We start from the raw sequence: 16,811 nt of genomic DNA on the forward strand, positions 1-16,811 counted from the left end.
GGGCCAAATATTTCACATTAATTAAAAACAATCACCTTAATTATTTGCTTTTAATATTTATAGATGGTGCGCGTTTCTCCAGCTCCTGGGCCATTGGAGGTAATTTTTGAATTTTATGAATAATGTTAAGTAATGTGAAAATATAAATAACGTTTTGTATTATTTATAGATACTACACGGTACACCTCGCAAAACATCAAGAAGAGGCAAGGTGGTAAATGAAATTACCGAAGCAGTCGAAGTTCCAAGTCCATTACGAGTTATGAATCTTAGAAACAGAAATATAAGCGTTTCACCATCCCCGAACAAAAATATGTTTTTTAAAAAATAACGTTATTTTCTAAAATTCCATTAATAAAATCCATCCATCCGTAATTTTTTTCATTAGTTTATTTCCAGTCAATCACTTACATTACTGCAAGGAATAAGTAAAATCGTTTGAAATCGAATACTATGATAGGATAATCAGTTAATAAATGATATAAAGTATCGAATATAATATAACTCTTTAATAAACCAAATTCAGCATAAATAATAATGAACAACAAATCGTATCATCGTCATTCGCACTAGATCAGAAGTGTGACGTCTTTTCTTGAATCCAGTCAAGGAAAGTAAAAATTCGAGTGAACACATCAGGTTTGCCACGTGCGCATGGCATACCAAAGGAAACAATACCGATTTGAACACCGTCAGCAACAAGTGGGCCACCAGAGTCTCCCTGGATTGAATAAATACAATCATTAGAGTTAACTTGCCTTTAAATAGCTTCGTTATTTTAAAATTTAGTAACTTACGTGACAGGCACCTTCTCCAACTTTGGTCAACGTGCAAATGTGAGACTCTGTGATCGCGACGGTCATCGCGTTGGCACACTTCGTTTGACTGATAACTCGAAGCACGATTTCTTGAAGAATATTTGGAGCTCGGCCACCAGCCTTATATCATCATCATAGCAAATTAAACATCATCTTGTGCTTTTCAAACAGTATTAGACAATAGCCCTACTATACAAAGATTGCAAAGTTACCTGCATGCTACCCCATCCAGTCAAAGTAACAGGGTAGTTATCTTTGCTGAAGTCTTCGTCGGCAATGGGAATCGGTTGAACTTTATCGTTGAATTCGATGTCACGATTGACACGAATGAGACCAATATCATTGACGAATTTCGCCGCATTGTATTTCTCGTGCCAGACGATGTACTCGGATTTGTAAACTTGTGCGTTACCACCACTGAGCTTGTGGGTACCAGCAATTACGGTCACTGCGCCTCCCCTGCGTCTATAAATGTTTTTTAGACGTGGAATTGAATTTCTTTTTTTAACTTTTTGTACATAATGTAGATAAATGTAACGTTTACCCAATCACACAGTGAGCAGCAGTAAGAATCCATCGTTCATTGAGAATCGAACCACCACAAAAATGTGTCGGTGCTCTGAGTGACACTTGATACGGGTAAGCTCCATCCTCGGCATCATGACCACCAACAATTCGCGGCGCAGCTGAAAACATAAATCTTATATATGTACTAGACATTATGCTTTGGAGTCATTACAATCATTTTAGTGTTCGAAGTTTTTTTTTTCACAATATCTCAAAATGTGATAATACGATTATATTGAATATCTATACCATAAGCTGTCACCGCGAGGCACATAAAAATAACACCAGAAATAGTCTTCATTGTTAATCAAGTATCAATTGTACACTCAAGAGCTGACTGATGTCAATGCAACATCATTTGTAAGTATTTATACTTAATCTATCAGTTTTCACTGCAATGTGCCTTTAAAATGCCCGATAACAGTGAATTTTGGGGATCAGAAAGTACGCAAAGAAGGTCCAATCTGATAATTTGTAATAACGGATAAATGGTTTCTTCGTTTGTGATTGATTACATTGCTTGTTAGCAATGATTTGCATTGCTAATAAGTCCGAACCCTATTTGTTTGGGTCTAAGTACTTATAGGTATTTTAGAATTCTTTTAAAATTGAATTGCGAATTGATTGATTATGAGTAAAAATAATTACGTTAATGTTCGGATTGAATCAAAACTAATACTGGAATTGTAGTGAATGTTATTGATATTTATTTTTATTGGAGAAGACGAGTATGTGCACACGAATCGGTTACATTATTTACACTACATTTTATTCTAGTTATTTATTTTTCTCAACATCGAAAAGGCAGAAGTTTTGTATTTCAACATTATTATTTTATGTATGTTGGCGTTTATCTTTGGAACGGTGCCAGCGATCCTAATAGGGTAGCATCATTTGACAAGGATATCTTTCGAAGATAAGTCCGATGAGATTTTGACTTGATAGAATGATAACTTTGCGAGTAACCGCAATAAATGAATTTTAAGTCGGCTTTTTATTTAAACAAATTGTTCTTGTTTATCTTGAATTCAAGTAATAACATTTTGATATGATCTGCGACATTTTCAGTATGCAGTTACTAGCGACGAAAACTATAAACCATCGCTACCTCGCGAAAAAAAGGTCATCAATTTATTTTATTAATACAACTCGGCAACGCCCGATTGCACAAAATAATCACGATCGAATCTTAGATTAAAGTAAGTCATCGCAGATTGTAATTCGAAAGCATTGAATGATTATCGTGTCATTTTAATTATTTATTACACGGAATCTGTAAATCCCTAACCGCTTTTCTACTGATTCGATAGACATATATAGGTATCTAGATTGTACAATTACGAAGTGAAAATTTAAAACTTGTAAAAGATATAGAAATAAAATTAATTGGACAATGATAAAAATTTGTCTTCTATAGTACAAATTCGATTTTGTTTTATTTAGGTATTACATATAGCTAAAGTCGATATATGGTAGCAATTCATTAAGTATATATAGAATATATTCGTTAATTATGTATAGTCGTAATGAATTGGCATATTTTTAAATTACTTGTATTGTAATTTGTATTTTTTATTATTTGTTTGCTTGTATATACGCATAATAATTATTTATAATTAAATAAACTTGTCAACTATTTTTTAACATTTTACAGCATAATACTTTATTTTTCAAAATCTCAAGCAGCTTAATTCACAGATAAATTAGCTGTACGGCCAATAGCTGGCTTAATGATTCAGACAAATTGCAGTAACTTCTTGCATAATATTTCTTAAAATATTTTCCAAATATTCCAAGAAACACGACACTGAAATATTTTAGAAACTTTTTGTGAAAATTTCAATAAATTATTTTATTTATAAAAAATTTTTCAAAATTGATCAAGTAATTTTTAAGAAAATTTTTGGTAAAGTTTTTATATAATATCCATTTATATATTAACTATGTTAATGTTACATTATTTCATTCATTTATGTATGACCGTACAACTGTATTAATTAAATGAAATTGAACATTTATAATCGCAGAAACATTTCGCATGGGAATCGAACCCCGGACGCAAGGGATAACGCGCTGATATTTATAACCAACTATGCTATATCGCAACACGTAAAGTTACTGGGCAACTTTTAATATTCAAGCTTCAGTGAAAATTTACAACTTTGGAAAATATTTATTTAACAAGATTAATTTATTAATTCATTCATTGATTTATTCATTAGTTTTCTATTTATTAAATGAAATTATTAATCTTCCAAAAAGTATCGTTGAAAATAATAACAGAAATATCTCAAAATATTTTACAAAAATATTTTATTGACATTTCGTGGGATGTTTCTATAAATATTGCTGAAACATTTTCATGAAATATGTTAATTGTTTAATTATTTTGACTACAAAATTTTAATCGTTTGTCATCAGTTATGCCTCTAGGTAGAACCGCTGCTGTCCCTTAAGTCAATTTAATTTAGAAAGAGTACCTAAAAACATTTTTTGGTTTGCTACTATTGACTCTACAGGTATAAATACGGCTCCGATCGTGGCAAGAGATCGTGAATCAAGCGCTATGTGACAACACCACGCTCAGCAGCAACTCCATGGGATGCTGTTAAGGCAGAACGCGGATCAAGTTCGGGACACGTCCTTCTACTGAGAGCCGACTCAGCGATCAGACGTTACCTCGACGTAGACGATGAGACCGTAGTTGTTGGCTTATGAGCCATATTCGCTAGGCAAATTGACAGCAATCGAAATGTACTGGCAAGCTTCTTGACATTCTCTGGTGGATGCGATACAGTGCCATGACGTCAATGATGTCCTGCACTACCAAGAACAAAACGATTTCATCGTTTTGGTGTTTGAACGAGGTTCCAAAGATGTGGTTGTTACTGGATTAGGCTATTAAGACCTGTGCTATAAAAATTCCAGCGATACACTGCTTTTTTAGGATTTATACTAGAAACATTGGTCCTGATAGATAATTACAATAAACATGATATAACTGAATTCACTGAATAACACCGATTGTTTACGGCGATGCGCCGCGCCGTTACTCGTTTTAGTAAAATGATTACGAGGGTGATCCGATAAGTACTTAGCCTACAAAAGAAAAACGAAAATTTTGGAAAAGTGGCGTTTTATTTTTCAACATACAACTTTTTTAACCCGTCTGAAAAATACGTTTCCTCGAGGTCTGAAAAGTAGGCTTCCGTGGCAGCGATTACCTCCTCATTCGACTCAAATTTCTGCCCGGCGAGTGACTTTTTCAAGTTTGGAAACAAAAAGAAGTCGCACGGGGCTAAATCTGGAGAATACGGTGAATGGGGTAGCAGTTCGTAGCCTAATTCGACCAATTTGGCCATGGCGACGGCGGAGGTGTGAGCCGGTGCGTTGTCATGGTGGAAGAGCACATTTTTCTTCGCCAAATGGGGCCGTTTTTTCTGCAATTCGACGTCGAATCGGCCCAATAATTCGGCATAGTACAGCCCTGTGACCGTTTTGCCCCTCTCCAGGTAGTCGATGTAGATCACACCTTGTGAATCCCAGAAAACGGTGGCCATCACCTTTCCGGCCGATGGGGCAGTCTTCGCCTTCTTCGGAGCACTTTCGCCAATCGTTAAATGTAAATATGTAAGTCTAATGTGTCAATGACTGAAAATATCAAAATTGAATATTTACCTTGGGCGTTTGTCCTCTGACTTTGCCGGCACGAACCAGAGAACCACGGAACTTACCATCGAGAAGATTTAAAGTCAAGTCCAAGATAGTCGAAGTTAGCTCGCTGACGTGCATTTCGTCATCCACTGGGATGCCATTGCAAAGTATTGAGTATTGGCATCCTGGAATTCTGTGAGCTTTTTCTGTTCAAAAAATTGTTATATAAAATGTAAATGTAGATTATCACGATCGACAAAATTATTTATTTAATTGTTTACTTAAGTTTTTGTAGCTAATAAAAAAACGCCATATAAGTCAAAATTACCTGGCAATGACGTTTTCATCGAAGATAATTATTATATGAAAATAGTTAAACATAGTCATCTTATACGGTTGTAAATAATAATACCCACTTTGATATTGGTTTTTGTTTTATTGTCCCCGCACTCAAGGAAGTAAGATTATTATCCTCGAATGTGGAGCTGCATCTTACGTTGTGTATATAGGTTTAACAGGTTGAATAGTCCTCACAACAAAAATCACTACAAATTTCAGTAAAGTGTTGGTCTGAAGAGTCTTGGAGAGACCACTCGTTCTGGGCAGTTACGACTGAATTTATTGAATGTACTCCATCGCTTCGCCTTGGACCTTTTATACCATTATACTAATCCTACCCTTCTCTGCAATTTCTCATTCACTACATTAGCGAGTATTCCTTATCATCTTACGCCCTTAGTCATGAAACTAGAACATTATTCGCTAATTTTTAAAACGACTTAAATTTGTTATAAAATGTTAGTTTATGTTTTCATTACCGTATTGAAAATATCGGCATTATATAAAACATAAACAATAAAATGAAGGAAAAAATCATTTGTATTATTACTTTAATATATTGCATGATATTACATAGGGGGTCGGATGCAATGAGGGGCAATATAATCATTTTACTAAAACGAGTAACGGCGCGGCGCCTCGCCGTAAACAAACGGTGATATTCAGTGAATCCAGTTATATCATATTTATTGTAATTATCTATCAGGACCAATGTTTCTAATATAAATCCTAAATAAGCAGTGTATCGCTGGAATTTTTATAATCTAAATTGCGTTGGATGAACGGTCGGGGGGGGGGGGGGGGAGTCGAACGGCGGCCAGTCGTGTGCTTCCAACAAAATGTTCTAGGTCGTTCAAAATCGATGACACTAATAAAATATCACTTTTCTTGTAAACTATATGTAATATAATTACATCATCTTTTTTTTTAATCTGACACTACGTGACGAGACAAATTTATTTCTATAAAGCAAAGTATTTTATTTTTAAAGGGAACTTCAGATTCTACGTGTTTTCAATATGTCTATATCAATTTGTCAACAATTGCCGACTGTTCGATATTGTTGTCGAGGTGAATATCATATTCGAATTTGATCTGGTTGTCGATGAATAAATCGATAACACCATGGTATCTATTGGCCATTGATTATACATACAGTGGAGTAGGTTGTCATTATTGACGATCATTTGATAGCACAGGCCTTAATAGCCTAATCCAGTCAGAACCACATCTTTGGAACCTCGTTCGAACACCAAAGCGATGAAATCGTTTAGTTCTTGGCAGTGCAGGACATCATTGACGTCATGACACTGTATCGCATCCACCAGAGAATGTCACGAAATGTCAACAACATATTTGTATAACATTTCCTAAAATATTTTTAAATGATTTTAGAAACTTTGCAGCGGAAATATTTTATTAAATATCTTAGAAAGGTTTCTTAAAATATTTTTGTAAAATTTTTGTAAAATCAGGTCATACATGAATGAATGTAATATTGCAACATTAACATAGTTAATATATAAATAAATATTATATAAAAACTTTACCAAAAAATTTCTTAAAAATTACTTGATCAATTTTGAAAAATTTTTTATAAATAAAATAATTTATTGAAATTTATATAAAAAGTTTCTATAATATTTCAGTGAAGTGTTTCTTGGAGAATTTGGAAAATATTTTAAGAAATATGCAAAAGATTACTGCAACTTGTATGAATCATTAATCCAGCTATTGGCTGTACAGCTAATTTATCTGTGGAATAAGCTGCTTGATATTTGGAAAAATAAAGTATTATGCTGTAAAATGTTGAAAAATAGTTGACAAGTTTATTTAATTATAAATTACAATACAAGTAAATAATTACGACTGTACATAATTAACGAATATACTCTATATACTTAATGAATTGCTACCATACATCGAATTTAGCTATAATACCTAAATAAAACAAAATCGAATTTCTACTATAGAAGACAAATTGCTGTCACTGTCCAATTAATTTTATTTCTATATCTTTTACAAGTTTTGAATTTTCACTTTTTATTGTTATAAATATAAAACGTAATTGTACACTCTAGATACCTATATATGTCTATCGAATCAGTAGAAAAGCGGTTAGGGATTTACAGATTCCGTGTAATAAATAAATAAAATAACACGATAATCATTCAATGCTTTCGAATTACAATCTGCGATGACTTACTTTAATCTAAGATTCGGTTGTGATTATTTTGTGCAATCGGAATTTGCCGAGTTGTATCAATGAAATTAATTGATGACCTTTTTTTCGCGAGGTAGCGATGGTTTATAGTTTTCGTCGCTAGTAACTGCATACTGACAATGTCACAGATCATATCAAAATGTTATTACTTGAATTCAAGATAAACAAGAACAATTTATTTAAATAAAAAGCCGACTTAAAACTCATTTATTGCGGTTCCTCGCAAAGTTATCATTCTATCAAGTCAATGATGAAATGGAAACATCTGGTGAATCTCATCGGATTTCAAATGATGCTACCCTATTAGGATCGGTGGCACCGTTCCAAAGATAAACGCCAACATACATAAAACAATAATGTTGAAATACAAAACTTCTGCCTTTTCGATGTTGAGAAAAATAAATAACTAAAATAAAATGTAGTGTAAATAATGTAACCGATTCGTGTGCACATACTCGTCTTCTCCAATAAAAATAAATATCAATAACATTCACTACAATTCCAGTATTAGTTTTGATTCAATCCGAACATTAACGTAATTATTTTTACTCATAATCAATCAATTCGCAATTCAATTTTAAAAGAATTCTAAAATACCTATAAGTACTTAGTCCCAAACAAATAGGGTTCGGACTTATTAGCAACGCAAATCATTGCTAACAAGCAATGTAATCAATCACAAACGAAGAAACCATTTATCCGTTATTAAAAATTATCAGATTGAACCTTCTTTACGTACTTTCTGATCCCCAAAATTCACTGTTATCGGGCATTCTAAAGGCACATTGCAGTGAAAACTGATAGATTAAGTATAAATACTGACAAATGATGTTCATTGGCATCAGTCAGCTCGTGAGTGTACAATTGATACTTGATTAACAATGAAGACTATTTCTGGTGTTATTTTTATGTGCCTCGCGGTGACAGCTTATGGTATAGATATTCAATATAATCGTATCATCACATTTTTAGATATTTAGAAAAAAAAACTTTGAATATTAAAATGGTTGTAATGACTCTAAAGCATAATATCTAGTACATGTATAAGATTTATGTTTTCAGCTGCGCCGCGAATTGTTGGTGGTCATGATGCCGAGGATGGAGCTTACCCGTATCAAGTGTCACTCAGAGCACCGACACATTTTTGTGGTGGTTCGATTCTCAATGAACGATGGATTCTTACTGCTGCTCACTGTGTGATTGGGTAAACATAACATTTATCTACATCACGTACAAAAAGTTAAAAATGAAATTCAATTCAACGTCCAAAAAACATTTATAGACGCAGGGGAGGCGCAGTGACTGTAATTGCTGGTACCCACAAGCTCAGTGGTGGTAACGAACAAGTTTATAAATCTGAGTACATCGTCTGGCATGAGAAATACAATGCTCCCAAATTCGTCAATGATATTGGTCTCATTCGTGTCAATCGTGACATCGAATTCAACGATAAAGTTCAACCGATTCCCATTGCCGACGAAGACTTCAGCAAAGATAACTACCCTGTTACTTTGACTGGATGGGGTAGCATGCAGGTAACTTTGCAATCCTTGTATAGGAGGAATATTGTTTACTACTGTTTGAAAAGCACAAGATGATGTTTAATTTGCTATGATGATGATATAAGGCTGGTGGCCGAGCTCCAAATATTCTTCAAGAAATCGTGCTTCGAGTTATCAGTCAAACGAAGTGTGCCAACGCGATGACTGTCGCGATCACAGAGTCTCACATTTGCACGTTGACCAAAGTTGGAGAAGGTGCCTGTAACGTAAGTTACTAAATTTTAAAATAACGAAGCTATTTAAAGGCAAGTTAACTCTAATGATTGTATTTATTCAATCCAGGGAGACTCTGGTGGCCCACTTGTTGCTGACGGTGTTCAAATCGGTATTGTTTCCTTTGGTATGCCATGCGCACGTGGCAAACCTGATGTGTTCACTCGAATTTTCACCTTCGTTGACTGGATTCAAGAAAAAATGTCACACTTCTGATCTAGCGCGAATAATGATGATACGATTTGTTGTTCATTATTATTTCTGCTAAATTTGGTTTAATAAAGAGTTTATATCATTTATTAACTGATTATCTTATCACAGCATTCGACTTAAAGCGATTTTACTTATTCCTTGCAGTAATGTAAGTGATTGACTGGAAATAAACTAATGCAAAAATTATGGATGGGTGGATTTTATTAATGGAATTTTAAAAAATATCGTTAATTTTTAAAAAAACATCATTCAATTTAAAAAAAAAAAATTTATTTTCGTATAACTAAATTCAATACTTTTTCTGATAATTCTCACTATAAAAAATGTACAAATTCCTGTTTATACAATAGAAATATTTTTACTTGTTAAAATTACTGTACGTTAAGCACATTGCTTATCGTTTTTTCTTCTCTGAAAGAAAAATGAACAATTCAACAAAATTTCAATTTTGATTTACAAAGAGATTTACCCGAGGAGTCTTTTTTTTCGGAGATGGAGAAACGTTAACATTTCTACTTCTCAAATTCATCACTCGTAAATGGCCCATATCTTCGGTTACTTCAGCTGTAATTTCTTTCGCCAGACTACATTTTATTGGTGTTTTACAGGGTGTAACTACCCGAGGAGTTTTTTTGTTCGGGGATGGTGAAACGCTTATATTTCTGTTTCTAAGATTCATAACTCGTAATGGACTTGGAACTTCGACTGCTTCGGTAATTTCTTTTACCACCTTTCCTCTTCGTGATGTTTTGCGAGGTGTACCGTGTAGTATCTAAAAAAAATACAAAACGTTATTTATATTTTCACATTACTTAACATTATTCATAAAATTCAAAAATTACCTCCAATGGCCCAGGAGCTGGAGAAACGCGCACCATCTATAAATATTAAAAGCAAATAATTAAGGTGATTGTTTTTAATTAATGTGAAATATTTGGCCCGCCCCCTCTCGTCCTTGTCAGGTATCACTCATTATCGTTTCGTTGATCTGTACACTCACCAATACGAATTAAATATCATTTTGAAATAAGGCCTAATTTTAATATATTAAAGGACGCCTTTCATTTTCTTTTGAGCTTAACCTGCCAAAAACTACAACGGTTAAATAATTAATAAATAATAATGAACAGCGAAATTACCGGAATAGTTTCTGAAATCAACATTGGAGTTTTCTTCGGTGGAGAGTAAATTTTATTAGCAACGGGTGACTGTGGGGTCTGAGACAAACATAATCGCTGTGAAAAATTCAAAAATTATGCTAAAATTAACTCGACTATAATAATATCCATTCTAAAAAATTAAGCAATTTCATTACTGGAATATTTCCAACTGATGCCAAAGGAGTTCTACTCTTTGGACTGTGTTTGGGTGAACAAAACGTCTCTACGTGCTTTTGAAGAATGCGAGTTAGAAAAGAAGTGTAATCCTCCTAGAAAAAGATCAAAGTATTACATTAATAAACTTTATTGGTTTGCAATATAGTAATGTTCTTTATATACCTCATCGTCTGAAATCAAGTCAACAACATCGTTTTCGTCATATCTTGACAAAATTGAATTACGATTTTGTTTTGACAAAAGCAATAACGGCGATTTATAGTCCAATGCCGACTTTTGAGACTCCGGCTTCGTTGATTTTTTTTCAGTTGATTGTATAGGAGAATATGTTAAATCAATGACGACCTCGTTTTTAGGATGGTGACTTTGCACAAAACCAGTATGCGCATTCTACAAAAAAAGTAAGTTACTTTTATTAAGACAACTTGTTAAATATCAATCTTAAATCATTATTTTTCAATTCTCACCTCTATGTCTGTGACTACTGCAAACTTTGGTTCATCCAATCCAGTTGAATTATTTAATTGTCTTTGTTTTTCATTAACTGGTGAAGTTTCCTCTGGCGTGTAAGACTTGGAAGATTTTTCTGTGCCAGTTGAATCAAGTAATTGGTGAGTTTCTGCAGTCACATCTTTCTGCAAAACGAATGCAAATTATTATTATAAAACATAAATATTATAATTCATAAAACAACCACATGAATTAACTTGTTTATTTCATTACCTCTTTCTCTGCTTGGAAGGCAATAGCGATGTTAATTTCAGATGGATCAAGTGATCTTATACTTTGATCAGCAATTTCATTATTATCAATGAACTTTGCAGGGTTCGAGTCAATAGTTTTACTTAAACCTACATTTTCGTCCTATCAAAAGAAGAAATGATCATGAATAAATAAATAAAAAAAACTAGAGCTTGTCAAAGCAATAAACATACCTCCCTAGTTAAAGTGCTAACTGATGAAGCACAGCATTCTTTATTGTTATTTTTATTTACTGATTTGTTATTGATTTCGGTTGGTTGGTCCTTAAAGAGAATTTGACTATTACTTGGCATTGAATTTGAAGTGACTACTAGCTCATTATTCTCTTGAGTTTGAGACTGACCATCTTCTTCTTTTTTTGAACTGCAGTATTGAATAATTATTTTTGAAATTGTTTTAACGGGCGTTTCGAATTTCGAATTTTCATCCTAAAGACAAAATATAGTATTAATATAATTATAATTATAGTTAATAGGATCATATGTATATTGAGTCAACAATTTGTATACCTTATCAAGATTGTCATGATCAGAGACCAATCCAGATAATGGATTGATAATGAGTTGATTGATTATATTTTTTGACGATTTTCGAGGGCAAACTACATTTTTCTGAATACCATTAATTGTTTGATTAGCGTAATCATCTTGTAAATTACTTTTCGAAAGTGATGGCATTTCTTTACTATTATCATTATTCTCTATTTCTAATGAAGGGTTCTTAGAATTTGATGTATTATATTCTGCTTTATATACTTTCGCGAACTCATCAATTGGCTACAAAAACATTTATAATATATACTACATAAACAAAATACGTATATGTACGTTTTCGACACTCCGTGCGCAAAGTGCGTCTTTCCCGCACGGTCGGCAGAAAACGTGCGTTGAAAATAGCACTTTCCACACGTCGTATAAAAAAATACGGTACGGCTCATGTTCGGGAAAGATTTTCTCGTCTCGTGTACCTTTCCACCCTCGCTTCGCTTGGGCGCAAACGCCACACGAGACAAGAATCTACTTTCCCGCACTTGTATCGTAATGTACTATTTATAAAAAATACCTTATTGACATTACTTGAATTTAGACTTATCAGAACAGGTGAATTATTCAAGTTATCATCTCTTTTGTGCTCTTTATTTAAATATTCAAGATTCAATCGAACTGTTTCTTCTTCATCATCTTCTTCTATGAATCCTAAAGATTTTGTGAAAGTTAAATTCAAAATCTTCTCCCTGTTTTCTAAACTTTCTATATCTGACAAAGTTTTTTCGCTTTCGATTATATTACTATTTTTAATTCTTAAACCGTTGTGTTGGCTTTGAGATTCTTCAACAATACTATTTAGTAATTTAGCCCCTTCAATTCTAGAGGCTATGCATCCAGGTAAACATTCTTTGATTAAATCTTTTTGAATAGTAGATATAATTGAAGAGGTACATGCATTAGGTGAATTTTGAAATGAATGCTGCAAATAGAAAACTTATGAATTAAATAAAATCCTATAAAATAGTTATGAAAGACAATTTCGTACCACTGGAATATCTTTAAAAAAGTTCTGTCCTGAAAGTGTTGAAGACAATGAGTTGCAGCTTTTAAAATTTTTGTCAAATACATCTATGAAAGTTCCTATATTATCAATTGCGTTTGATGAAATAGTCTTGGGAGAAGATATTTGTGATAATTTACAATCTATTTGTGTAGTCTAAAATATACAAAAATATTTTGCTTGAGATTTATGTATTGAACTATTATTGAAATATATAATAAATTGAAAATTTATTTTTAGCATTCGGATAATTTTTAATGTGTTAAAAATGGATCTTGTGTACAATATTATTCATTAATATTTACGCAAGATAATATATATAAAATGAAAATCGATTACAAGTAGAACATTATTTTTATTAGTTAACAAAAAACATCATATGAAGAAACTTTAAACCACAATTTTGACAAATAAATTACTTATGTGTAGAATAGTAGTTCCCTGGCGTACAGTAATACATATTCAATAATTAAGTGTATATTTATGATAAGTAGAATTTTTGTTTCAGTTAGTTTTCAATTAATTTATGTGTAGAAAATAAACGTGTTCAATAATTTTTCACTTCAAGATTCGTTTTGAATAACATCGTGTAGAATCGGTTTGTCTGCGAAACGGGCTCGGCCGTTCTTGAAGTCAATATAACAATAACAAAAACAATTTTAAAAAATATGGACAGTACCTGTGTGCTAGAATCTGGTGTTTCACTTTCATGTTCGTTGAATATTCTAGAAGTATTTACATCAGGATTTTGAATAGATTTATACGTGCTTGCGATATTAGATTCAACGTTTAAATCAACTATGGACTCAAAATTCTTAATTTTCACTTTGTCATAATCTTTTCCGCTATTGAAGTTAAAGTTAAAAAACAAAACAATAGAAAATTTATAAAAATAAAGCTATTTTTTTCCTAAAAAAATTATTTTAGAAATAATTTATACCTTGAATCGGATGACATAGAATCTTTGATTTCGATCTGTGGTAAGTTACGTTCTACTGTTTCATTATCTGTAAATAAAATTTTACTTCGGATTATGATTTTAATGAATAGAACATTATAACAGTTTATTAAATTATTATATTGAAATCCAACCTTCAGGCTGATTATTGAGTGACTTTGTTATTCTTTTTATATTTAATCGACCAAAAACTATTTCTGTATCGGAAGCTTCTGGCCATAGTTCTCTTTTGACGCTTTTCTGCTCAGCATTTCCATTTTCTATAAACAAGTGTTTTTAGTTTGTTGCTAGGTATTAAACATTTATGCTAGAATATAATAATATATTATATATTAGGTATGACTTGATTAAGATTTGATACAGTCAGCTACAGGAGTAGATGAAAAACTCCCCTCTCACCGCTTGGTGAGCATTGCTCGTTGCACAGGTATATTCTCATATAATCTACAAACTCATGTTTTTATTTATATCACACTTGATTTTGTTACTATTTTCAATTATGACCTTAGCTTAAGTTTTGAAGTTAGATTCCTTAGTAATTATTTTATATATATGTAGGTTTTCTATAAAGTTCTATGGATTTTTTCCTAAGCTTGCACACTAATTATATCACGATTGATACCGTATAATTTATTAGTTTTTTAAATAATATATAAAAATAATATATATAATATAGATATTAATAGTATAATATATATATTATAATTAATAGGATATAGTATAATAGTATAATTGTCGAATGTGCTGAACATGCGTTTGGTACTTTTATCCAATAAAAACTAATAAAATAAAATAAAAAAATAAATAACTCATTTATTTATGAGTTATATATACGATATATAATACAAGAAGTGAACTTCGCGATTTATTTTCTTTAGAATTTCGACGGTAATAAATATTGAAAAAATTCAAGGATTTACCGACTACTCTATATTCTCTCATAGTTTTCATTTTATCGCTACCTGTACATTTTGACTGCAGAACCTCCTTAAGTAGCCATCGTACGATGTAATATCACCGCTCGAGCACAATTAAGGGTGACAATCACGCCGTAAAACAACGAGATACTCAAGTCACAAGTACTATCATTCTATAATATTGCCAATCATAAATCAGCGCTTACAATTCCTCTGTGACTTAAGATAGGTCAGTTTTGCACCACAAGATCAAGGCATAAATGTTGGGTATAAAAATGAACTATTTAAGCTACAGATAGGGGTTATTTAAATGCTGATTTAACCTTTGCAGCTGTATAAAAATAAATGTTTTTTACCTGTACTAAAATCATGAGATGAAGGTTCCATAAATTGTTTTGTCTTATTACAATGTGTTATATCATCATGTATAAAGTCTTTTTTCTTTGTATTCTTGTTATCCAATTTGTTCCAAACTGTATTCAATAAAAACGGTGATAAAAGGGGATTTTCCACTCTTGAAGGAGTTTCCATGTTCATTATTGTTAGTCCTTTGGGGATTTTAAATTTATAGTTACTTGGTGCAAATGACTAAAATATCAAATAAAATCGAGTTATAATCAGTTTCTCACATAATTTTCAACTTCTATTGAAAATTTTCATTAACAAATAAGAAACCTTTTGTATATGCGTTATCAACTTTCTTTGTGGTTCTTTGTATTGGTATGCTTCATGTAAAAACGGTGGAGAGTGAATTTTATGTTTTACAGTTCCAACAATAAAAGGACGCGGTTTCTGAATTACTGTGTTTTTCTTTTCTCTGTTAAATTTACTAACAGCATCTCTAAAGGTGAATTGTGAAACTGGTTTGATTTCTGTGAAAAATTAGTGGCCAATTCAGTATACAACAGAGGAAAATGTATGAAAATAAATCTCTATTGGAGCCAACAAGCACAATAATGAAGCGCTCACCTTCAGGCTTATATGCCGCAATGTCACCTCTAAATAAATCAAACACTTGTGTTCTCCTTTCTTTTCGTCTATCACGAAAAGTACTTCTCCTATTGTGTTCATTAGAAAATCCTTTCCATTCTCGCTGTTGATTGTAAAAATCCTGATACCTACTCATGATATTCTAGCATAACATATGACATGTTCACTATACTAAAAACCACAGCAGGACAACTGACTTTTATCCCCCTCAGTCGAATACTGAACAAGTCCGTGCACGTAAAGCTACCATTTAAATGCTCCAGCTCAACCGCCGTTTTGAACCGGTAAAAATATGTGTTGGTTGTGGCTCAGTAGGTGCTGCCATCAGTTAGGAAGCGCAAACAAAACAAGGCCAATTAAAAAACTGGACATATAATCAAAGATATGAGTTTAGGCGGGATGGGAATGGGAACAGTAGCCGGTACCGGGGAAGGATCTCAGATATAATTATAAGGCGATAATCTAATCCCGGATATACGGCCGAACACATCGTTGCTTCGTTCTGATCTTTGCTTTCGAAAGCAGAGTCAAGGACTTCCTTGCTTGTGCTGAACGGCGCACTGTAGCCAGCCTACAGTGTTTCATAAGAGACGCTGGGCCCTCTATATAATAATTTTATAACTTAATAATAAAGAGAATAAGAAACATACGTGAGAGCTAGCATAATTTACTCTACTCCCTTCCTCGGGATTGTCGAACCTGACTTCAC

The 16,811-nt window shown here is 32.6% G+C and overlaps 3 protein-coding genes across 3 annotated transcripts; 1 reads left to right on the forward strand and 2 right to left on the reverse strand.

The window, feature by feature from the left end:
- Positions 1-574: 574 nt before the first annotated feature.
- Positions 575-1,686, reverse strand: LOC131668990 (chymotrypsin-2-like). The gene is made up of 5 exons (XM_058943521.1): positions 1,635-1,686; positions 1,363-1,504; positions 1,031-1,283; positions 798-938; positions 575-721 (listed from the first exon to the last, which is right to left on the reverse strand). The coding sequence occupies exons 1-5, from the start codon at positions 1,684-1,686 to the stop codon at positions 575-577; spliced, it is 735 nt and encodes a 244-aa protein (XP_058799504.1).
- Positions 1,687-8,483: 6,797 nt separating this feature from the next.
- LOC131668991 (chymotrypsin-2-like) lies at positions 8,484-9,593 on the forward strand. The gene is made up of 5 exons (XM_058943523.1): positions 8,484-8,535; positions 8,665-8,806; positions 8,885-9,137; positions 9,230-9,370; positions 9,447-9,593. Exons 1-5 carry the CDS (start codon positions 8,484-8,486, stop codon positions 9,591-9,593), a joined length of 735 nt encoding a protein of 244 aa, XP_058799506.1.
- Positions 9,594-9,794: 201 nt separating this feature from the next.
- On the reverse strand, positions 9,795-16,334 carry LOC131668970 (uncharacterized). Its single transcript, XM_058943489.1, has 18 exons — positions 16,082-16,334; positions 15,788-15,984; positions 15,469-15,700; positions 14,330-14,455; positions 14,178-14,244; positions 13,917-14,082; positions 13,223-13,393; positions 12,752-13,156; positions 12,199-12,465; positions 11,863-12,117; positions 11,651-11,791; positions 11,395-11,562; positions 11,090-11,317; positions 10,906-11,019; positions 10,730-10,825; positions 10,433-10,468; positions 10,060-10,362; positions 9,795-10,001 (listed from the first exon to the last, which is right to left on the reverse strand). Exons 1-18 carry the CDS (start codon positions 16,236-16,238, stop codon positions 9,972-9,974), a joined length of 3,159 nt encoding a protein of 1,052 aa, XP_058799472.1. The 5' UTR covers positions 16,239-16,334; the 3' UTR covers positions 9,795-9,971.
- Positions 16,335-16,811: the final 477 nt, after the last annotated feature.

The sequence above is a fragment of the Phymastichus coffea genome, unplaced genomic scaffold, assembly GCF_024137745.1.
Source record: "Phymastichus coffea isolate CEN01 unplaced genomic scaffold, Cenicafe_Pcof_1.1 PCOF00085, whole genome shotgun sequence".
Classification (NCBI taxonomy): Eukaryota; Metazoa; Arthropoda; class Insecta; order Hymenoptera; family Eulophidae; genus Phymastichus; species Phymastichus coffea.